General features: G+C 37.9%; 1 protein-coding gene across 9 annotated transcripts in view; it reads right to left on the bottom strand.

Annotated features, from left to right (window-relative positions):
* The window catches only part of MARCHF1 (membrane associated ring-CH-type finger 1), a 237,674-nt gene that overhangs the window by 27,580 nt on the left and 184,489 nt on the right, over positions 1 to 25,605 (bottom strand). For 7 of the 9 annotated variants that reach the window (XM_065837519.2, XM_071807732.1, XM_071807736.1 and 4 more), the window contains 2 exons: positions 9,809 to 9,888; positions 8,787 to 9,527 (listed from right to left, as the gene is read on the bottom strand). In XM_065837519.2, coding sequence (XP_065693591.2) covers positions 8,787 to 9,527; positions 9,809 to 9,888 — 821 coding nt within the window. The remainder of the gene's footprint in view (positions 1 to 8,786; positions 9,528 to 9,808; positions 9,889 to 25,605) is intronic. The other 2 variants (XM_065837522.2, XM_071807737.1) reach the window with 1 other exon arrangement.

Below are 25,605 nucleotides of genomic sequence, written 5' to 3'. Positions count from 1 at the left end.
CCAGCACATATTTCTCTAGCATAGAATTGTTTCTACAACCTTCAGCACACATATGTACCAAACAGAGAAATTAATGCCAGCACTGTTCATATATCAGACAAAAATCCATAAAAATTATTTGAAGGATGTTATTAAATTGCAGGTTCACTTATAATGCAATAAGTTAGCAAAAAAAAAATACAACACTTTTCAGGAAAAAAAAATCAAAAATGCTAAACTGAAAATAAAATTTCTGGTTTTGAAAGATTTTGCATAATTCGTATTAAAACTGTTGCAGATTTCTTGTATGTTCCCTACATAAGACCCAATTCTTAAACAGAAACAGAATACTTCAATTTAGAAAATGTTTAGAGAAAGATTTATGTAAAATGGAAAGTTAGAGAAGTTTACTGAGAATATTTTAGAATTATCTTTCAGTATTTCTTTTTGTTCAAAATATTAATTGCATTCAAGGCACATTCAAATGATGCTGAGAACCTAATAATAATGCAATGCTTCACTGAGCAATTGTATGTGACATATTAAACTCTATACCATAATGACTATGACATATTAAACTCTGTACCATAATGCCTATGCATAATGAGTATGCAAAGTTGCTAGTAGTTTCAGGTATACCATGTACTTCACTGAAGGGCATATTGACACCATATTCATATAAATGAGAGATGTTTCTTATTGGATTAAAATCAAAAGGTGCTGCTAAACTAAGCACTCAGAAGAGAGGCAACTTCAGAATTTGGTATTGTTGCAGCATCTTTAATTATATTACTATGAACTGTTTTCCCTCGTTTCCCCTGGTCCTGTTCATTGCAAAAATAAGAAGGCAGGAAGGGAAGTATGAAACAAGATGGCTACAGTTTGTAGACATTCATATGCTAATTGGATTCAGGCTGATTTTGAGAAAAAATAGCAAGAGCTATCCTGCATGACTGTACTTCACTTCTCATCAAACTAAGTTTACTTGTTTGTCTTTTTGGTTTGGTTTGGGTTTTTTGTTTGGTTTTTTTTTTTTTGGGGGGGGTTTTTTGTTTGTTTTGTTTTGTTTTGTTCTTTTTTTTTTACAAATAGACAAATATTTCTTACATTATCTCAGTTCAAAAGGTCAGGTAAAATCAGCATGGAGCAAGGAGTTCACATGGAAAATTTTCAGGTTTTCCTGACAGTGGCTTAGCTTGGCAAAATCATAGCAAACAAAATGACCATCTAGATGATTAGTGACCACCTGAGCTGCTTACTGCAAGAGATACAGGTAGATTCCAACAGGTTTGTAGCTTTTCCTTCACAGGAAAGGTAACAATTTTACTCTTATTAAAGAGGATAGCTGCTAATCTTAACTATCATTGGAAAGACAGCAGTTATCCTAACTTGTCTTTCACTAACTCACTTTAGTTTTCTATAATTAAGAAAACAGGCTGACTTCTATGCCACTGCAGTGAAGTATAAAATGCACTTATTCTGAAGGGTGCTTGTGTGCATTGTGAAACTTAGTGCTTTCCCAGTTGGCAAGTGCTCCTCTGTGATGGTATCTGAACTGCTGATTTCCTTAAGTGGCTACTGCCAAAGGAAGGTCATCAGGGATAAGAATGAATTAGCATGTTCCTGCTTGTGCTTCGAGCTACGCAGGTGCCTTGTCAATAGGAACTGCACAGGTGGAAAAGAGTTTGCAGAAATTCTGCACCACCAGAATATTTTCAGTGGATCTCCTATTTGAGACTGGCACAGTATCTCAGTACCTAATAACATTTTCAAGGATCTTTGGTCATTCCATATAGACAAAGAGTTTTGTTACAGGCAGGTAGTGTAGACAGCTTTTATAGTCTTCCTTAAAAATAAAACAGTTCAAATTTTAATCTCATTAACGAATATATAACCTAGGGGAATGCCTCTGAGGTTTTCAAAAATAGGAGTGTATGTGGGGGCATAGGCATACTCATGATGATGTATGATAATGTTTAAGGGCTATAAATGACCTAAGTATTGTTCTCTAATAGTCCAGGGTGCTATGTCTATGCTAACTAGCATTGCAGTGAAAGTGTACCAAATCTGTTGAAAAAAACAGCTAGTGCTAAAAAGCTGACATCATAGAATACCAGGTTGGAAAGGATAACAAGGATCATCTGGTCCAGCCTTTCTCAGAAAAGGCACAGTCTAGACAAGATGGCCCAGCACCAGGGACATCTCAGTGCTGGTTGCTTTGATGTGATATTGGCTTGAGGTTGGACCAGGCACGCACCTTTCAGTTTACTTTCAGTCAAAGGGAATATAGTTAGAGAACCCTGAGAGTGATTCTCAGTGTGGTCTGGATAGTGGCAAAAGTAAAGGTGATCAGATGTGCTTCAAATACAGGCTCCTTATCTGAATGCAGGCACCAATGGAGACCACTTCACTGACAAAATTAGGAGGGGCTACTGCCTGTGATATGTTTACTGCTCTTGTGATCTAATTTCTATGTACTGTGAACTAGAGCACGATAATAAACTAATGCAGATGCCTTATCCCCCTCCTCAAGAAAATGACAGTATGGAAGTGTACCAGTAGAAGACAAATGATTTCAAACTTTTAACAAATCTCCATAATAAAAGAGGGAAATATCTTCTTTGTATAGATATGCTCAAGAAAATAATGCCTATTCCAAAAATATTGGTTTTGGAGACCAGTGATTGAAAAGGCAGTTAAAATCTTGACCTTCAATGGAAAGCATACCTGGACTAAATGATTATTCAAATTTAAATTCTTACTCTGTTCAGGGGGTTCATCTCATTGCTGTATCTCGCAGTTACTAAAGGGAGCTTAGTCAGGGAGAAACAGCATAGTTGGAAAATGTTGGACCAACTGAATTCTTGGCTTTGTTTCTTGGCTGTGAGGATTATTAGCTGCCAGAATGAAATACCATGAGCTCCTAGGTTATCTCAATTGGACCAAAAGGAAACAATTCCACAGGCTTGCAAAACGATGTACGAAATTGCTGTCCTTACTGTCTGATAATCTTAAGAAAACTGTTCTCCTGTCCAAAAAAGGTCATTTTCTCTTTCTGCCAATTTCTAAAGTGCTTACAGTGCTTTTAGATAGTTAGAACATAAAATTAAAGCAAACAACTTTATGAACAACTCTCAGCAAATAATTAACTCATTCATAAACAGAAATGAAAAAAATATCAAATACTGCTCCTGCACAATTTATCACTTGGAAATAAAAAAGTTAAATTCACTCAATATGTTCACCCTGCAATAGGCTACAGCATGCCGTGTTTCCCTTGCTTTCATTTTGCAGGCTTTTTTTTTTTTAAATCTCATTTCCATTCTTTCCACTGTTAAATCATAAAGTAATCTAAATGACAAATTGGTCTTTCTCTCCATTTAAACACAGTGTGAATGAAGCACATTAATTCTCCATATTGAGTGTAATCAATTTGTGTACCTCTTCCCTGTCAGTCCTGTCCTTCTATTGTATTATATAGTCAGGCCTGTGTCTGACCAGAGAAAAAAAACATTTTCAAAATGTTGCACCACACCAGTAGAATTTCATAATGGTCAAGATAAAGCTTTCTCTTGATTTGCGCAAACATGATCAGAATTTGCAAGAGACCAAAGAGCAAACACCATTAGGAACAACACATTTAATCTTTTATTTTGTCAACATTTTCTGTCCTTGTATTAATCTTCTATTAAAGGTGATAAATAGGATAACTAACCATCTAAGTAGTTATGAGTAATTCCTGCCTCAGATGCACTGTCGGAGCAACTTGAGATACATGTCAGACAAGATTTACTGCACTGAGCACAGTTCAAAGAACTAGGGACTGCATCTTAAAAAAGGATTTATATTTCTTCCTACCCACATAGTGGAAGTCAAAGCTTTAAGTAACTGTACTCCCTTCAGAACAAATGCAAGCTTTAAGTATTTAATAACGGGACTCTTAAAACCAAAGGTCTTCCCTCACCCAATCCTTCTATAAGGAAGTGGCACCATTTCACATATTTGCCTTAAAAATAATAAGAGGTTTTGAGAGAAAGAGGCAGAAACCGGGACTTGGTTCTCCCCCAGTTGAGTGACCCTAGCCACAACAAACACAACCAGCTTGCCTTGTTTAATTTCCTTGCATCCTTCTGGATCATGGAGAGCTTCCAAAAGAGACTGCATAACCAGATGGCTGAAGAGGTGACAGATGGGGCTTTGAACCATCAGGCAGAGAATAGAATTAACCAGAATTTCATACTGCTTCAAAGACTGATGAACCACTAGACCATCATACAGGGGAGGAGATTCCTCAAAAAGCAGGAGATTCCTATCAGAAAGTCACCTTGCAAAAAGAAGGTTTTAAACAGGAAGGTAAGCAGCAGTTGCAATTCTTTAAAAGGAAGGGGTGAGGAACCAACATGCAGGAGGGGATGAAGAGATTTGGCTCCTAACGAAGGAAAGTATCAACCAGAGACCCCAAGGAAGGCACTAACATCCCAGGGACAAACAGGTTAAAACCCCTCATCAGCCAAACAGTGTAGTCCGGCATCCTCCAGCTTTTGGTGATTTTGGAGGGCTCTGGATGGTATTATATTTCGAGTCTATGTATTCTGCACTATTGTTTAAATTATTTACTGGATCCAACGTCATGGTTTCAGTATAAATATTTCAAATGAATGTTAAATTTCAATGGTAGTATTTGAGCCTATATATCTATTTTCTGTTCACCTTTCTCCTTTTTCCTCAAGTCCATGAGGACTTATTTCCTCACAAGAGGCTTTCTGTCTGTCTGCTGATTTTGTGAGCACTGTACTACACGAATACTTCAGGATGTAAGTATTTTCAAGCAAGATGCTACTTTTGCAGGTCCTGCTATAATATTATTATATTATGAAAACAAAACCCCTGTTACAACACTTGACTTCACAGAGAGGAACTACATTATTTTGCCTCTTCTCAAGTGCAAAGTACATTATTTCTTCCTTTCCATGATTGTAATAACCGTATTAGTCTTTTCCTAAGATTATAATGGACTTTTAATTAATACACTAGCTTTTAAAGCTGATCTTGAAAAATTATGCCTTGAAGTAGATTCTGCAGATTTCATCAATCAACTTCATCATCTCCCTTACTACTTCTCCCCATTCTTACCAGCCTTCTGGCATGCTCTACTCTTGTATTTACTCCTCAAATGAGGGCCTTACTTTTCCTGACTGTAGATAGATTCATTCATGGAGTTCAACAAAATAAAAACTCTACTTCTGCTATGCATTTGTTTCATAGTGAGAAACTTCATCTTATTTAAGTGTGCGTGTTTTCTATCAGCTTACAGAAACACAGTTCAGTGTTATTGCTGAAATGACTGCATCAGTGCTACAAAAAGATTTTACACCAAAAGCATAACTAGTCAAACACAAAATATCTTTCAATTCTCCCATCATAAGTAATAAAAATACCATCATATTAATTCAGAATCAGAACACAGAGCACTTATGATATACTAGTTGCAATATCAACTAACTCTCTTTCTTTCCTTCGTAATTCCTATGGGAAATCCATGGGACTAAATCCTCACAATCTATTCACCTTATCACAGCCCACACACAGCTCTTCCTTTCAGTAAGATTACCCACGTGCAGACCAAAAAAAGCTATTTCTGAGACTGCATCTCAGGCCACATGGCAGATTCCACAACAAAGTACAGTGTGTTTCAAAAAGATGGACCCAATTTGAAATCACATTGCTTTGAGATTGGGAGGAAAATCTCAGACAGGTGCCAAAACAACTCACTATGGTCAGAACTAACTTATATAGTAGTCCTTAATCGCAGAAGCTGAAACCTTGCCTTCTAACAGACTTCAGAAGAAAGGAATATGTTCAGGGAAGAAATTGTAAAGATCATCATTGGTGCCATGTCATTGTCTTGTCATTTTGGAAATAGAGAAACAGTGACATTGGAAGGAGAAATGTCTCACTTGAAGTGACCAAGAGTCCTGCCTTAGACTAGCTGAAGTATATAGTGTGCCATGGTATCGTACTTTATCTGTGTGACTAATGCGCTTATGCTAAAATTGGTGCGTCCCGTCACATTTCTGCTCAGCTATTAATAAACGCAGATTGAGGAAACTGCTTATAGCCATATGTGCGTATATAAATGTGTTTCATAGCCAGTAAATAATGAGGAAGTAAAGAAAAAAAAAATGCCTACCCAAACACTTAAAGTTACCGGCACCAGTAGATGTTCAAAAACCCTGTTCCTCTGCTATTTCCACACAATGCCATCTAGTTGAGAGCCACTCAGCCAGTTTTGTCACATCAACTAGAAGACATTAATACCTAGGATGAAAAGCCTGAAAAAATGTCTCAGGAAAACAAATTTTTCACATAGCAACCAGTCATGTTAACTCCAGTTTTAGAATAAGCATCACAAAAAAAAAAAAAACAAACACCAAAACCTTCTTCTGTTCCTCATGCAGAAAAATGTTTACTGTATATATGCACATCGACATTGAAATTTAATTTTTTGATTGTTTTTTCAGAAGCAAGACTGTGAATGTGAATAAAAACAGGCCAAAGATCATGAGTCAATTAAGTGCATGGATCTGCCCTGAAAAACAGAAACTATAGTCTTTACTGTATTGGTAGTAAAAACATGTTTTCCTTTTTCTTCAACTGTCTGCAAATTGATTAACACAATTTACCAGCTATTAAAAATTAACATGCTTTAACATGATATATTATCATCAGTACGATACACCTAGTAATGACAACAAAAATACATCATTACCCATGACATGAAGATAAATGCAATTATGACTGTATTGACCAATTTTGCACAACAGGCCAAGCTATCAGCCATGGTGAGTATAACTCTGGTTGTTCAAAGAGTGTCTACACTGATGGTGCACCCAGTAACACATACCTATAACAAGTTTTCAACCTTCCCCAACTAAACAAGAGTCTCACTGAAAAGTTTGTAAGCACATCCAAAAGGTGCGTACTTGAACCAAATTCCAAGTCTTGCAAAGAGTGTCTGAATAATTATAATAAAATTGAATGGATTGAGAAGACAGATGAAATACTGGAGTCTGCTTTCCATCTGAAAGCAAGTCTGTGTTTGTGGATGTAGGCAACAGTTAGGACTATTCAACATGAGACATTTACAAAACTTTGACTATAATTTATCTTTTTTTTTTTTTTTTTAATACAGTAGAGTTAAGCCTGTATAAAGACTTATACTAAAATAATTTACTTCATTTTTTTGGTAGCTCATATTCAGTTAATAATGATTAAACAGTCCTGTTATATATGTACTGTGCCCACTACGCTGGATCTTCAATCCATGCAGGCTCGGTGGTTCAGAATTTTAAGACAACTCAGAAGATGTTGAAGTAGTTATCTGTGCACATCTCTGCATCATACCATGTAGACCTACTTCAAGTGTTTCAAAAATATATAACATATTTACACCACTGCTGCTTTCTTTGCATTTCTGTAAGGAAAAGAGGTCCCAAGATAGGGGTGTGGTCTTGATGTACAAGCTGAAGCACAAACACAGCTGGACTTTACTCCGAAGAATATTAAATTATCATGACAGGCAATAGTCAAACAATCAAAATGTCCATTTTTAGCTTGTAGGTGTAACAAGGAGTGCATGGCACTAACTGCGTTAGTAGTGGCTTGTATCTCCCACTATGATAAAACACAACGCCTACATGTTATCTTTTTTCTTTTTAAAACGAGGATCTTTGTAGTACATCACTACATTGAAGTACACTGTGAAACTGAATGATGTGGCATCGTGAACTTCCTCATTCTGACTGTTTACATTTCCATGCAAATTTCTTCCCAGTGAAGAAAAGTGAGAAATTTTGTGTTACCCTATCGAGAAAAAAAACTTTGTAGATGAGAGTCAATGCTGGCTCACAAGTTTGCGGGAAAAAAAAACAAAACAAAAACTTGTTTCAGTTCTGACTAACTTACAGGATGGTGCATTTTCAGTTACCACTAAATTAAGTAACTCAAGTCGACCCAGCTGCCTACTTCAAATTCAGACATTTGCTCAGAAGTGGCCAGCTTGCTCTCATTTCCAAGGGAATATGTTCACGTTAAGGGTATCAGCCTGTCTGAACACTGAACTTCTTAACTAGGGAGAACTGTTGGTGTTGATTTTTCCTTCCCAAAGCTTATTTTAATACTTATTCTGCCCAATCACACTTTATATTGTGTTTATGATGGGTCCCAGACTAACAGCCCCTACAAGTTCACAATGTAAAGGTATTGAGCTGTGCAAAGTCCTGTACAACTGGAGAGGGTGTTTTGCAGGCACTGTCCATCAGATTGCTGCAGTAATGGTCGCTCTAGAGGACACTGAATCAAAATCATGAATTTATTTCATGTAAGTTTATGAAAAATGAGAAAGAGGGATGAAAACTGGATTTGATCATCTAAGAAGGAAAAACTCCATATCCCATTTCACTGAGCTAACTGGCACTCTGCCTCATTCTCTGCCTCTGGCTGGAGATTTAAAACACAGTAATACTCTGCCAGAGGACACACTGTGTCCATTGCCATGAAGAAAAATTGAGCAAAGAAAAACATTTGGTTCCCTTGTAGGATTACTGTTTTTAAGTAAGAGAAGTATGTCTTCAGATCGACATATGCTACCTTCTCGGCAGCAAAGGTTTTTCTGTTAGTCCTTATGGCCTGCCCAGCAGTTTGTTACTGAGAAACAGTGGCAGAGATCAGTCAAGAGGAAGACACTCAGCCCCCAGTGGTGAGAAATTCCTTTTAAGAATGCTAAATCATTCTTATTAGGGACTAACCTGCATACTTCTAAATCATCAGACCAGTCATCATACAACACTGGAGGCTTCTGAACGGCACCAGTCCCACTGGGCTCTGCCCCAGCAGGTGCTCCATTAGCTGGGACTGCCGGAGCATCACTGCCAGAGCCTGCTTCTGCAAAGCAGTCCTTCGAATCTTTATTGTGTCTAAGGAAAGCTGTAGGCTGCCGATCTCTGTAGTAGCTTTTGCTTTTTCTTTTCCCACATTTTCTTGAGGAAATCCTTGCCTCTTGAGATGATGCTGAAGACTGTGATTCTGTAAGCCTTGGAACCCTTCTTCGACGGTGATTTAAAGTAGGATTCTCAGGGTCAGATACCTCTTGCTTCTTTTTCCCCATTGTCCCCAAGGTGACAAGTTCAACTGCATTATTGTTTGAGGACCCATCCTGGTTAGTGCATGATCTATTGTTCCTTCTCCCCCTTCTGGACATTCTGGCCTTTTCTCTTGCTTTCCTTCTAGCCTGAGCCCACTGACTCTCATCTGAAGATGATGATGAATCAGATGCATTCCAGCTGGATCTCACTGGCTCAGGATGTAATTTACAGTCTTTTCCCTTTCCTTGCTTTTCTGTATGCTCACCATTGTCTCCAGTCTCTTTTTTCCGCCTAAACCTTCGTTTTACTTGTTTCTTACCAGACTCCCTATTAGAAGGGGTCAGCACCATGACAGGGGTTGCATGTTCAAGCTCATCTTCTGAAAAATCATGCAAGGTAGAAGATCTAGACAAGGCAGTAAGCAAAGGAAAGGGATGGAAGTGGTAAGGATGGGTGGAAAGAGAGAAACCACAAAAAAAAAAAAAAAAGAAAAGAAAATGAGAACGTGAATTTTAACAGAAAAACACAAGACTGAAAAGCAAAACAGAACCAAACCAGAAATCAAATGAAAACTGAAGTCTAAATTATGAATAGTTTTAAGCAGAAGCAAGAGCTACATATTATTTAATAAAGACAACAACTAATGAGCATCAGCCAGATTTGAGCATATTTTTCTCAGCACGTACCTACAAATGTCCTGAGTGGAAGGGCAGACAGACAACCGTGACTGACTCCTGGGAGCTGTTCCTGTTGTAGGACTGCTTGCCTGTTGAAATAAATTAGACAGTTTGGAATCTTTGTCCATGAAATACATCGCAGATATTTTATTGCTTTGCCACATTATTACAAAATTAAACTGTTGCTGTTGTTCATAGCGCACTGTTGAACACTTGCAAGCTCACAAAATACAGGAAGCCTGACCAAAAGCAAAACCTATTTGTGGAACTAAACATGACTGAAGTGTTTCAGCTCTCATTTGCTCACAACTACTTTTTGTCACTGTTTGAGGAAGCAGCTTTCAACATTTGAATTTTCATTTTGGTTTTGATCTACTGTAAGTGTCTGATGGGAAAGGATGTTGTTTTTATTTCATGCAATCAAACAACCATGATGATTCCTTTCAAATTGGAGTGAAGCGCATTTACATTGTGCTGAGTGATGAAGAGCACTAAGCTAACCTATGTTGAGTGGACTGACAGAACAGTGAGAAAATTAAAGTATGTTTTAAAAGGTTTTCAAGACAATCAGATCTTCTAGAAGAGCTCAAATACGTTAAACTGATGAGCCTGGTAAGACCAAAGTGCAGGCTGAATCTCTACAGAACCGATCACATTCTTAAACAGCAGGAGAGACAAAAAACACATTTAGTATGTGGCATTTTGTTCATAAGGTTCTGGCTACAAATTGCAGACTCAGTTGCTCAATACTCCCAATGAAAACATATTTTGATGGTGTTAACAGCAAGCCATTTCCATCTGCCTCACAATCTACTGGTAGCATAGCTGTACAGAATCCAAATTTAAATCTGAGGCTTCATGATTCTTCAGGATCACTCACAAGATATAGTATTGTGGAGAGAGGGTTTAATACAAATCATTCTTAATCTATGAACTTCCTTTAGCTGATAAGGGCATCAGATTTCAGTATGCAACACTATCCCACTGTGAGCACCACTACGAAATGGAGACAAAATGTTATAAGCCTAAGAGTTCTACAGGATCACTCACCAGATGCAGGGGAAGAATGACTATTAAGCAAGAGTAACAAAAATAATACAAAGATGCAACGGCTGTCATCCCAGGCTTTTATACAAGCAAATCAAATTCAGTCACACGTGGAGTCCATAATAAAAATTATTTCTAGCTCACTTTTCACAGACGTTTTTGTGGTGTCAGTTTGAAAATTAATAGTACAGGCATAAATAAATAAATACAGCAAGTACCTGCTGAAACTTCACTTTTATCCAAGGTTCTTAATATCCATTATGGCTCTTGCATAGATCTTTTGGAAGTATCAGTCACCTCTGTGTGCATTTTTGCTTTTCATGAGATACCAGCTGACATTCAAGAACAGTGCTTTTGCGTGAAAATAATTTAGTTTTTGGAACTCAGGTAACCCTTTCTACCTCTTGATGTGTTAATGTCACAAACCCAAAAATATTATTAGTTCTTTATGACTAGTTCAACAAAATGAAACTCAGTAGGATGAAAACCAAGCCCATATAAGAAATTAAATTGTTAAAGCTTCTGGGCACAATCCTTATGTTCAAATGGATTTTCTATGCCTGGGACCACCAGGCAGAGCAGAAACATCAGAATAACTGCAGCCTAATGTTGGAAGAAGAAAGGACAAGTATCAGTGAGAGATATTGTTTGTATTTCATATTTCTTTTTCTACAAAAGCAATATTTCAATTACACACAGTGTGAAAGAATATGAATTGGTTTTACATACACATTAGAAGCAGAAGGTACATGGGACTGCTTCTACCAAGTTCAAGATTAGAGCATCCTGACACATAGGAAGTCAAGAAAGGGAGCCAGGAGACTTGCATGGTTAAACAGGGAACTGGTGGGCAAGCTCAAGTGGAAGAGGAGAGTTTACAGATCATAGAAGGAGGGGCTGGCCACTTGGAAAGAATATAAGGCCTCTGTCAGAGGATGTAGGGAGACAACTGGGAAAGCTAAGGCCTCCTTAGAATTAAATCTGGCAAGAGGGGTCAAGGACAACAGAAAGAGCTTCTTTAAATACATGGCAGATAAAACTAACACTAGAGGCAATGTAGGCCCACTGCTGAATGAGGTGGGTGCCCTGGGGACAGAAGATACAGAGAAGGCAGAGTTACTGAATGCCTTCCTTGTCTCTGTCTACTCTGCCGGAGGCTGTCCTGAGGAGACCCGTACCGCTGAGGCCCTAGAGGAAGTCACAGCAATTGGAGAAGTTTGCCTTGGTTGATGAGAACTGGGTTAGAGAGCAATTAGGCAATCTGGATATCCATAAATCCATGGGTCCTGATGGGATGCACCTGCAGGTGATGAGGGAGATGGCTGAAGTCATTGCTAGGCCGACATCCATCATCTCTACTAAGTCGTGAAACACGACAGGTGCCTGGGGAGTGGAGGAAAGCAAATGTCACTCCAGTCTTCAAAAAGGGCAAGAAGGAGGACTTGGGTAACTATAGACTGGACAGCCTCACCTCCTTCCCTGGGAAGCTGATGGAACAACTTATCCTTGGTGCCATCTCAAGGCATATCAAGGATAAGAAGGTCATTAAGAGCAGCCAACATGGCTTCACCAACCATGCTTCACCAACCTCACAGCCTTTTATGAGGACATAACAAGGTGGACAGATGATAGCAAAGCAGTGGATGTGGTCTACCTTGACTTCAGTAAAGCATTTGACACAGTCTCCCACACCATCCTTGTTGCTAAACTGAGGAAGTGCAGTCTGGACGATCAGGTAGTGAGGTGGACTGTGAACTGGCTGAAGGAAAGAAGCCAGAAAATTGTGGTCAGTGGGGCAGAGTGTAGTTGGCCTGTATCTAGTGGAGTGCCTCAAGGCTCAGTACTGGGACCAGTACTATCCAATATATTCATCAACGTCTTGGATGAGGCAATAGAGTGAGTGCAGTGTCAGTGAGTTTGCAGATGACACCAAGCTGGGAGGAGCGGCTGACACGCCAGAAGGCTGTGCTGCCATCCAGCGAGACCTGGACAGGCTGGAGAGTTGAGCAGGGCAAAATGCAATGAAATATAACAAGGGCAAGTGTAGAGTCTTGCATCTGGGCCGGAAAAAAACAGGTTCCAGTATAAGTTGGGGAATGACCTGTTAGAGAGCAGTGTAGGGTAAAGGGACCTGGGGGTCCTTGTAGACAGCAGGATAACCATGAACCAGCACTGTGCCCTTGTGGCCAAGAAGCCCAATGGCATCATGGGGTGAATTACAAGGGGGGTGGTTAGTAGGTCCAGAGAGGTTCTCCTCCCCCTCTACTTTGCCCTGGTAAGACCGCATCTGGAATATTGTTCTGGGCCCCTGAGTTCAAGAAGGACAGGGAACTGCTTGAAAGAGTCCAGTGCAGAGCCACAAAGATTATTAAGGGAGTGGAGCATCTCCCATATGAGGAAAGGCTGAGGGAGCTGGGTCTCTTTAGCTTGGAGAAGAGGAGACTGAGGGGTGACCTCATTAATGTTTATAAATATATAAAGGGTGAGTGTCACGAGGATGGAGCCAGGCTCTTCTGGGTGACAACCAATGACAGGACAAGGGGCGATGGGTTCAAACTGGAACACAGGAGATTCCACTTAAATATGAGAAGAAACTTCTCAGTGAGGGTAACAGCACTGGAACAGGCTGCCCAGGGAGGTTGTGGAGTCTGCCTCTCTGGAGACATTCAAAACCCACCTGGACGCATTCCTGTGTAACCTCATCTAGGTGTTCCTGCTCTGGCAGGGGGATTGGACTAGATGATCTTTCCAGGTCCCTTCTAATCCCTAACATTCTGTGACTCTGTGATGTGTTGTTCAGCATATAATTTCTTTCCAACTCAGCCTCTGTGATTTATTTTAAGTGATTAGTTGTACCTTAAGCCATTTGTGCAGCTTCTTAGTGAGGAAAGATGCAGACATCAGCACCAGAGCCACATTGTTGGGCTACATGCTGCTACATCCCCCTAGACTAAACCCCAAATGAAGGATTGGCCTAGAGTTGAGTGTGGGCTCCTGAATTCATCCTCTGTGACCAGTTCCCCTTTTTTTTTTTTTTTTTCCCATCACAGCTGCAGAACTCTACCATTGCTTCTTTCAGGATCTGTGGACTCTAGAGCTTTGGCTCGATCTTAAGTGGTGCTCAGATCATCCCCATGCCATAAAGGCAAGATTTATGTCACCTTGCCACAAGTATTACCTATGAGAGGATAACAAGAACAGCTAAGCTGGTCCAGTAACCCTCCTTCAGGAGGCCTGCACAAGTTCAAGAAGCTATTTAAAGCAGGAAGTCAGCTAGATGGTTCTTAAGAGGGCTGGAATCAAGCCAAAAATTAAAACAAATCCCTTGAAAAGCTTTTACACTTATTATTTGGGACTGGAGACAGGTGGAAATCTAATTATTTTAAGATAAAAATTACATTACCAGTTTGATTGCTTAAATCTTATATTTCACTCTCAGCTGTAAAGAGGTCTGGACTGTTTCAGCCCTGCCCTTACTTTCTAGTTCCGCTGCACCAATATAATGACGTTATGTTTAGTTGCACGTAACTCAGAGGAAGGTTTATTTCCTTCTAAAATAATTTACATCAAATTCTTAAAATTTGATTTTGCTTGTTTGTCTAATTCCTTTTGGAGCAAAGCTGACATCTGGGCAGCAAAGAGCCTATGCACTGCTTAAGTCTTCAAAAACAAACCAAGAGAACTCCAACATGCCAAGTTATGCTCAAGAAAATTCAGATTTTCTGAGCAAGTTTCATTCAATAGGTTTCTAAAATTTTTAAATACAAACTTTGATTTTTATGCACTTTAAATAGCTTTTAGTAGTAGAATGAACTAATGGAGTAATTTCTAAAATGAAGAAAGTTACGTGTTTCTGATATTCATTATCTGATATTTACTTATGGACCTCACAGGTACTGGAGGGCCTTATTTTGTAAATAATTCCAATCTTACCTTTGTAAATTAAACAGGAGTGGAAGGATCTGTTAATATCAGGTCTGTCCCTGCTACCACATGTTATATGAATATAATCATTCACAGGTAGCCAAGCTCTTTTTAAAAACTTGTAAATAACAACTCAGCTGGAAGCCTATTCCAGACCTTTACCCACAAATTGCTTTGCTTTTTCACCCTATCCATATTCTCACAACATAAACTGCATTTGCTTTCTGCTGCCAACACTGCCTCTGGGCTTGCCTCATTCCTTTGAGTAATATGTTCCTTCTTAGCCATCTCCTCTACAAGCTGTACTTCTCACAGTCATAAAAAAAATAAAAAGGGTCACAATGAAGATAGTTAAAGTAGCATTTATTTGGCTGGTGTATTTACAGAGCACAGCATAAAGCCATATGGAACTTCCAGGTAAGATCATGGGAGTGATACCAGTGTTTCGCTTCCTCTGCAAGGTAGAATGGGCTGATGCTACCTTAGGGTCTCTGCAATACTGTGCCACCACAAACACAGCATTAAATAAGTCCATCATCCCTGCTCATAATATAAGTTTTATTTTATTTTTAACCATCTTTACTGTTAGTTTTAGCAACAAAATACAATATCCTTTAAGAGGCATAAAGTTTATTTTAAAGGCATATCTGACAAACCAAAAATGATCGTTTGAATATATCCTGGTCAAATACCAGTCCAGCTATTACAGGATTGTATATACAGAAGACATTGGAAACAGCCTCAAGCACACAGATCTTATTGCTATAATTGCTGTCCCATTGCTATAGTGATATCTAGCACACTGAATATTTTGAGATACTGTATTTATTGAATAGAGGAATCAGATTTATGCTGTGGATTCTAATTCCACTTGGGAGCCAGAATAATGAATTTTTTTTTTTTTTTTAAAATTATTCTTTGAATAGATGTCTACTTTAGACAGCTTTGTTGTACAGCTCATTGGAATGCGAAAACTAAACAAGCACTGTACTAATGTTATCATAGCAAATTGTATCAGCAGTGTAATTAAATGTGGTAATTCAAAATAAAGTTCTCCAACAATTCATTTATAAACAAGGCAGCTCATTTCCCTATGCCATCAACACAAGGAAAATTCTTGAGGGATAATGCCAACTCCAGCTGATTAGGTCTGGCATTTTGAAAATGTTGTTAGTAGAGAAAGATTCCCCAGTCATCGCCTTCTGCTGTCATGGCCAGTTTACGTGAACTTTCTTGTCAAGTATATGCAATTCACAAACATGACAAGGCGCTTACCCATTATTATTCTTGATACATTCACCATGATTTGTTAGTATGATTTCCAAACTGAATACTGGTAAATATGCAGTTTTCAGGACAAGCAAGATGATAATAATTTATCTGACACAAAGGGAATTTAATATCCTACACATATGTCCACGTTAAAAGACTGCAGCAAAGACAGAGATGGGGGACAGGCTGAAGTTCAGCTGATGAAAACAATAAGAACTTCAAATCAAGATTGCCTTTACTTTGGTGTTCAGGATCTGACAGAATTTTCCAGACCATAACAAAAAATGAGACTCAAACTCATTTTCACCTTTTCACCAGTGGGGGTACATCAGCCTCGTGGTTGTCTTCAAAGGGCCGAATGTAATCTTAGGACTGTATAAAAGTAACTACACCTACATTTATACAGTCCTAAGATAACATTCAGCCCTTTGAAGGCAACCGCGAAGCTGGAGTGGCCCTTCGTGAAAATGAGTTTGACACCCCTGCTCTAAAGCCTCTGTTCTGTGCAAGGAAGGCTAGAGGCATTTCCAAAAGCTCCTCAGCTCACAACACAGGATAAGTAGAAAGTTATAGAAAATTGAGGGATGACAGGGCAGACAGGGAATATGAATAATGCTTTTATTTCTTACTAAGTATGCTTTGTAGCAGTGATGCATCACAGAATCCTCTGGATTCCGCCAGCCAATACAGTAAAAAAGCTGAAACTCTATCCTATTAAAACAATGGCATACCAAGGAATAGATACCTTAGAAGATCAGAACAGTTTGCATGGCAAAAAGCTCAGCAGGAGATCCAGTCTTTGTATTTTCATCTGAAAGTTTCTACTCTGTAAACAATGCAACTTTTTATGGAAAACACCCATTCATTATGAACTTTTATTTGGATAATTTGTCAGATCTAAAAAGATTAAAAACATGGTAGAAATGACCAAGGCTGCGTGTATCTTATAAACCATGTTGGTGGAAACGGAAACATATGCACATAGATTTGGGAGAGGGGGTTTCTTGGTGTGTTTTTTGTTGTTTTGTTTTGTTTGTTGTTGGTTGGGGTTTTGTTTGGTTATGTATGTGTGTTTTGTTTGTTTATTTGGTGGGTTGTGGGGGGGAGGTTTGATTGGGGTTTTTTTCCCCTTTCTTTTTTGGTCTTTGCTGAAGGAGTTCCTGCTTTGTGCTCTGAAGTTCTTATAGTTTGACTGATGGCTTTACAGCAACAGTTAAATTAACTGGTAACTCAATTTCCGTTACATTTTCTTTCATGAGATTTTTTTTTTTTTTTTTGTAAAGGAATAAGGGAAAAGTAACACAGAAGGAAGGAGAGGAAATATCCTTATGATTATGCTGAACAATACCATTCAGCATCTTTGAAAGTAAGGACGATCCTGTTGTAAAATGGTTTGAAATCTAAATCACTAAAGCAGTTTTACTTTCCACCAAAGGAAAATCAAAATTGCAAGTGGCAAATCTATCCTACTACAATAGAAGCAATTACAACTTTGACTTGTAGATTCAATAAACTTTTAAATTTATTTTCTCCTGTCTTACCGATCTATGTTAACTTTTATTTTGAAGGTAGAGGTCTTACTCAAAAATCCACACTTTCGATAGATGCAGAGGCACTGATAGCTAAGCTTTGAATTATCAGATGGATTATAGTTTGTGAAAGTAATTGTACTGCAGTGATGCAAGATTGTTGATTCATTATTCTCTTCAAGAATGCACCTTTCTAGGCATTATCACTTTGTTAATAAAAATGTTATGTAGTTCCTAAAAAAAAAATACCCTGATACAGGCAACTGAAACAAAGGATGTGCCGGTCTTTATTCAAAAGTTGCAGAGCCCTAAGACCAGCAGCTTTTGTGTCTGGAAGGAGCTAAACCCAAGTTTAGCATCTAGGAAAGGTGAAGCAAAAAATGCTCATCTTCTTTGTTACTGGATTTTGTAGTATTTTAGTTTGAGGGTAGTCAGTGTCAGTATTCAGAGAACATTTAGACTTTCTCTTCCAAAGAGGGCATCTGTTTCTACATGTCCCTCTATCTGCAAGACTTGAAGCCTGTCCTGGTTTTGCTAAAAAACAAGTTTCTCTTCTAGTGAATTTGCCTGTCAGCTAAAGCCTTCATATTAGCTGCATTTTCCTGGAGAACCAGACACATGTTTTGGTAAACATAGCAATGGAATGCTAACTTATTGATAAGCATGGATGGACATCTCGCAAGAGGGGCAACAGGAAACAGGTGACCAAGAAACTGACCAACTGTGTATAACATTCCATTCATGTGAATACTTCATATAAAAGTGAAGGATCTTGGCCCTTTTTCCTTTTTCCCTTTTGCTTATGACCGACATTAGGAGAGGACCTTGCTGGTCGTCCCTGTGAACTGAGGCCTAGTGAAAGACTGAATCCAGCTCCAGTTGGCTGCAGAGTCCAATCCAGGACTTCGGGTGCCAGCTCTGCAGTTGCTGAGACTTTCAGGATTGGTTTTGTATATTTTGTATTATTTTCTCTATTCTTATTCGTAGCATTAGTAAAACATTTTTAATTTTTCCAGCTCTCTCATCTCTGTCCTTCTTTCCCTCCTGATCGCCTGTCCTGAGTGGGAAGCGGGGAGAGGGAGGGGAAAAAGGAGGAAGGGTGGGGGGAGGAGGTTAACAATACATCTGCCAGGGTTTTATTGTCACCCCGCAATCAAAACCCTCAACAAAGCCTCAAAATATTTCTATGTACTAAGCAGCCTTCAATCATATGACATTCCTGCCACTCTCCCACCAGTGCATAATTATGTGAGTGCACACACTCATCATATTCTTCGTTGGGTCTGATAGGCTATGAAGGACACAAACTTGATAAATTCCTATCTGCAAGGATATCATTATATTTGAACAAGTCTACTCTAGTGTGTATTTGACATCTATTTATTCCAGTGCTACAGAAGAGAGAAACCTAAATGCACCAGAGCAAAGGACCTGTAGAAAGAATATCTAAATGACTACGCTAAAAGACAGTGAAATTCTGACAATGCATCATTACAAAAATCAGGATACACTATATTTTTATGAAGTACAAGGGATCTGAGATTGCAGCAAAAAATAAATTTGTAACACTGTAGAAATAAAGTTTGCTTATTTTAATTGTTTTAGGACAAGGGCCTGCAATGTGCTTTTGAGTGACACGGTGAAAAAATAAATGCCATATGAAGATTTCCAGGAGTACCTAAGGAGTAGGTAGGTTAAAGATCACAATTCTTGTTGAAAACTAAACAATAAACATATGTCATAACTTGCATACCATGTTTACTGAAATCAAAGCAAAGCTACTTTTCCTGTATGTTATTGCATATCATAGGATAGGACTGAATTCAGTGGTAACACAATGTCTTCACAGAAGTGGAAATTATATATAGGGATTACACACAAAGTAAGCTCATATAAACACATAAATTTTGTGGTACTTTAAACACATTTCAAATATATTTGTGATTTTGTCTGGCTTGTGGGTCTGGCACATGTAGGTATACTCAGAATATGCTATTGGTAAGAACTGTGATTTAATAAAATGTACTATTTTTGTCTAGATTCCCTCTCATCAGAACACAAGTTTAAAACAGGTCAAGCGTATCCAAGAATAAATTGAAAATATATTCTTTTCTACTGATTGTCCCCTGAAACTGAGATGTATTGAATGCAATTTTACTCAGAAGTTCAAATATCAGGCAGATTTAGGTAAATTCTGCAGTCGTGCCTTTTGTTAAGCTGATCGTAAATAAAGAATAAATTATTATTACAAGCCACAAACTATTCTCTAGCCAAAAAAATCAAACAGTTACATCTAAGAGGAAAATGTGTGCAGCAATAGTTATTATGCCATTGAATCTATTTTTTTTTGTCTTTCTATGCTTTATATTTTGATGAACAAAATAGTCTTCACTAACTTGTTTACTTTGTGCTGTTGTTTTTTACAGTAATAGAATCATAATGAGAGTCAAATGCTAGGTTAGTCTTCACCTTTGGTATTAATGATTCTGTCTATGAGCAAGAAGAATAATTTAGATGACTAACATAACATTTACACTCATTTTTTAATGCTGGTTTGGTATACACGATATTATTCACTGTAACAGCACTTTTGAAGGCTGGCATTTTACACTTAACAAGAGCAACTTGTTGTTTTCTTGAATGATTTTATTTTTTGAAAGTTGCAAGTTTTCTCAGTTGCTCATTACAGTAATCTAGAAGTTACAGTTGTAAAGGATGGATATAGCTAGTTCCTCAAAAAAAACAGCCAACCAAGCAAGCACCACCACCAATCTGGGCGAGAATTGTCACTAATAATTAGATGGAAATTGGCAAAGAACATTAAGAATAACAAAGGTGGATCATCTTGTAGCAATGCAGTCCTCAGTAGCAAAACGCAAGGGGTCACACTTCTGCTTTTTATGATTCAGTCATGCAACAGGTATTTTGGAGATGCTGCAATCCTCTTTCAGGCTATCAAAGTCTATGATATGAACTTTTTAAAAAATAATATTGTCCTGGTTTTGTTAAAAACAAGTTTCTCTTTTAGTGAATTTTGCCTGTCAGCTAAAGCCTTCATATTAGCTGCATTTTCCTGGAGAACCAGACACATGTCTTGGTAAACCTAGCAATGGAATGCAAACTTATTGATAAGCACGGATGGACATCTCGCGAGAGGGGCAACGAGAAACCGGTGACCAAGAAACCAACCAATGGTGTATAACATTCCATTCATGTGAATACTTCATATAAAAGTGGGAGATCACGAGGATCTCGTCCCTTTTTCCTTCCCTTCTGCTTATGGCTGACATTAGGAGAGGACCTTGCTGGTCGTCCCTGCGAACTGAGGCCTAGTGAGAGACTGAATCCAGCTCCAGTTGGCTACAGAGTCTAATCCAGGACTTTGGGTGCTCGCTCTGCAGTTGCTGAGACTTTCAAGACTGGTTTTGTATATTTTGTATTATTTTCTCTATTCTTATTTGTAGCATTAGTAAAACATTTTTAATTTTTCCAACTCTCTTCTCTCTGTCCTTCTTTCCCTCCCGATCGCCTGTCCTGAGTGGGAAGGGGGGAGAGGGAGGGGCAAACGGGGGAAGTAGTGGGGAGAGGAGGTTAACAATACATCCGCCAGGGTTTGATTGTCACCCCACAATCTAACCCTCGACAAATATTTAAGTTCCTTTATTCTTTTTCCACCATAAAACCTATTATTTGTGTTTACAGTAATCCCGACAGAAGATATTATGCATTCTCTGTAGGTATCATGGTCAAAGACATGGTGGTATGTTTACCCATTTAAAAAAAAAGTCTCGTGTGTAACAGTGAGGTCTGCTTCAAGTTGTACAAATCTCCCAAACTGTGATGCAGGACTCTTTACACATTCACCTTGTACTGACAGAGGGTGCAAAACTAGAGAATATCAAAATGCATGTGAAAGAACATTCAATTTTAATGGAAGAGTGATTAAACGGAAAATTATAATTAAAAAATATAAAATACTATATCACATATTACATAAATTGATAGTCAGTTTGTGAAATACATTTCAAAATCAGAAACCAAGTAGCTCAAATCAATAACCAATAAATTGCCAACAACATCTTTTTCATCTGAAACTTTAGTGGGCACCACTTTGACATGCTAGTGCCTTTTGATTTTTATTTGTATGTTAGTAAGAGAAGCCCAACCTGACATAACAAATCAGTATAGAAATTGCATGAACATACAGTAAAATAAATTATTTCATCTTTTCCTTTCTCTGTTGTTTTTCATATTATAAATTAGACCTGTGAATATTATCACACTGAATATTCTGAAACTATCACTTCTTCCTGATGTACCTCAACAGTTTTATTAAATGGATGCTTCAGAGACTTGTAAATAAAAAGTGTTCTAACACCTGCTCCAGGTTTTTGAGAACCAATTGAGCCAAAACACAAATCAGGCATTTTGCTCCAAGCCTGAGTTTCTCTGCACTGAAAAATAAGCCCAAAGTTCCCATCAGAGAATTTCAAATCTTACTGCTGAGAGAGCAACCTTCTCTAAGGAGCTCTTGAATCATAATTAACATGCAGAAAGATAATTACAACATGTTAGAAACATTTCTTCCAGAAAGCATTCTAACAAACCAGGCAGCCTCAGAAACACATATAAGCATAACGTCTATGGACTGTAATTCAAACACAAGATTTGTTCCACTGGTTAAGCACAACAGAAATAAATGAATCCACCAGATCCTTCTCAGACTAGTGTTTCTCTTAAATTACATTTTGGAAGAGATAAAATGTTTACTGAAAAAATCTACGGTGCACAGAACTAAGCAGTGGCAAATAGCTAATGAGCAAGATCAAGTTTTTAATTTACTTAGATTTTAAACACCCAGATAAGATAATGCTAATTATGAAATCCAGAATAAGACAGTCTTTTACAAAGAACAATGAAGTTGCCTCTACTACCAGCACCATGGGAAATGGGTGGGACATAGTAAAGCCTAAGGGTTAAAGAAAAAAAAATATAGCGAGGCTGATTCAAAACTCGTATTTCCAATATTTCTCTGTTTTTGTTTATATGTATTACAGTAGATAGGTTTTGAAAGCCGTAGTTGTTAACTAGGGCTTCACTTTGTCACTACGAGTTAATATGAAACACAGATTAGTCCCAAATATAACCTATTACTCCCCACACGAGCAGAGCAGAAGGCAGGAAAAATCTAGGTTATTACCAGAAGAGCAGCAGAAATCAGACACGGCGACATTTTCCTCTGCTTGGAAAACCAACTGAAGCAGTTTCTCTTGGAATGCCACAGTAGTTTTATTGATGTATAGGCTGAAGCAAATGAACATATGTCCCAGGTGAACATTCACTGAAGACAGCCAGAGTGGCTGTCAGTCAGGAGTACCAGGAAACCAGATAGAATTGGGCAGAGTACGGAAGAGATTACTCTCAAAAACCTGCAATTAACTCAGTGGCTACATCACAAATGGGATATTTAAGGCCACCATAATGAGCTGGAAAAGAACAAGAGATAGATCAGCAAATGAATTTGAGCAAATGCTGTCTTCTCCCTGCTACCTGCCGAGCAAGAGGGTGCAGACACAGCAGGGGAGTGTCAAGGGCAGCAGGGGAACAGCTCGGTGTCTTCTGGGGGTATGGAGTGGTGGGACCTATAATCCTACTAGACTCAGTTTTCACTGTTCACATATTCTTGCCCACAAATAAAATAGCTGAGTCAGGTTAACAGAATGGAAGTGCAGGATTTTGCCTTACTCCTGTCATATGGATGGCAAAATATTGGCCAGCCACTGTTTTGTTTACTTAGGAACATGTATTACAGTGAACTTCACAAATAAATTTGAATTGAAATAATATCTAAATATTTTAAGTTTTGTCCTTTTATTTGCCTAAAATAGTTTGTTACTGAAATTCTTATCAGAAACTTATATGCAAGAGAATAAAAGTCTTTCAAATTTCTACACTCTGAACAAACAGCAAAAGTGAACTGTAAGACTGAAGTGCTGACTTTTACTTCACTTCTAGGGAATGTTGAATTTTAAAATCTATAGATTTAGTAGGTATACACTAACTCATGTCTGCCAAATAACAAATTAAACCAAAGCCACTCCTCATTATGTCTAGATAAGACATACTCAGTGCTGAACAACTGGGTTTAGTCTGTTATACCATATAATTCAGAGTTAATGTACCTAGTATGCAAAATTGTCCAAGCATAGACTGTAAACCTCAGGTGTCCTCTCTGAATAAACAACTTAAGAACATTATGTCTGTATTTGCAGAATCTTTGCTGTATTCCATTTCACAAATAGGGTGGTACAAAATCCAGGGGTATCAGGGAACATCTACTCTGCTCTGGAGCAGGAGCTCCATATACACCATTGGTTGTATATGGAGCATACACCATACATAGTAACCACTAAAATTTAACTTTCAGTTATTCAGTTATTCATACAGGCAAACGAAAGCAGTAAGAGACACAAAATCAAAGTTTTGATTACTGTAATTTATACTTCTAGATAAAGACTTTCTGATTTTTCTGTCAATGAAAATTTTTATTGTATGCAAGATGCGAAACTGCACAGAACTCAGCTCTTGCCTTCGGTACATAATTTACATTACCTAGAAGCTTCCAATCTTGTTTTGGGGTGTAATATTTGCTACCGTTACTTTGTGCCATGCAATATTAACCTGGAAATTCAGGTGTTTACACACATTACTGTTGTAGAAAAAAAAAATCATTTTGAATCAGACAACAAACTGGAAACTGGATTTCTAGTCAATGTATTTCAGCATTTAAGAAGCTTCACTGGCAGGTAGCCCCACAAAGAAAAATACAATGCTATACATGAGAAAAAGATAAAGAGCATGTCTGAAAACCTTGCTTTTAAACTTACTACCTTAAAAGGTGCAAGTACCCCTTCCTAATACTCATCTATCCGGATTTCTGCAGTAACTACTTCAAAATAAATGTTAGCAATTAGAACCATAGGCATTTAAAACTCTTAGTGAGAATGATGCATACAACTCACTGTGATCAAAGTTGTAAGTACATAACCATACACTTCTTAAAAATAGGCAGCAAGTCAGGAAGTGATTTAGCCATATCCTACAACAGACTAGATATATGCTACACATTTTTCCCTGCATTTTTTTTTTCCATCTTAATGAAAAAGAACAGAACCTAACATATAATTAGTTTATCGAACTAAAAAAAAAAATTAAAAAACACCATTTTTGTTTATTTGTTGTTTTGTGGGTTTTTTTTTTTTTTTTAATGGCTCTGAGAAGAAAACATTTTTACAGTGTATACCCCACAGACAATAATATTGTGGGGAAGGGGCTTAAGGGCACTGTGCTTGCACTGGATGCAAAATATTTAATCTCTAGATACAAACATAATATATGGCAGAGATTTAGGCTGTGATTCAAACAATTATTTTTATCTTTTACCTCCTGTATATCCTGGCTTTTTGGCATAGATTTCAGCCACATCTGAACCAAACATACAGAAAAAAGGGAGTTAAAAACAAAGGACTCCAGTACAAATCACATTTTGCCTTTTCCTAAAGTTTCCCTTCTCCATTTCCTAGAAACCAAAAAGCATCTAGATATAAAGTCCTGGTTTCAGTGACCCATAAAGCCCTGTAAAAGCAATTCAGTCCAAAATGATGACACATTCATAGCTTTACACATCACAGCTGTTATTATTTGGGTAGCGGAGGGGGCGGGGAGGTTGAAAATCAAGCAGCAATTTCTTATTAAGCTGAAGTGTTAATGTAACATTAAGCAATTGTGGAAAGCAGGTGAAAAGAAATGCAACCGTTATTTACTTCTTATTATTACAAATATTACAGTAACGACTAATTATATATTTATACTTTAAAAGCGATTTTACACAGTAGCCATAAAGTTAGGCAGCAAAAACTTAAAATCTGATGTTTATAAAGAAAACATCAAAATATGCAGATATGGTTAAATGGAGTAAAATGCTGCATTGTATTTCATAAACTTAATTTTCTTTGAATTCTATACAAAGGAAAT

The sequence above is a fragment of the Patagioenas fasciata genome, chromosome 4 (genome assembly GCF_037038585.1).
Source record: "Patagioenas fasciata isolate bPatFas1 chromosome 4, bPatFas1.hap1, whole genome shotgun sequence".
Taxonomy (NCBI): Eukaryota; Metazoa; Chordata; class Aves; order Columbiformes; family Columbidae; genus Patagioenas; species Patagioenas fasciata.
Note: the sequence above shows the minus strand (reverse complement) of the source record. Positions and strands in the feature narration are given on the sequence as shown.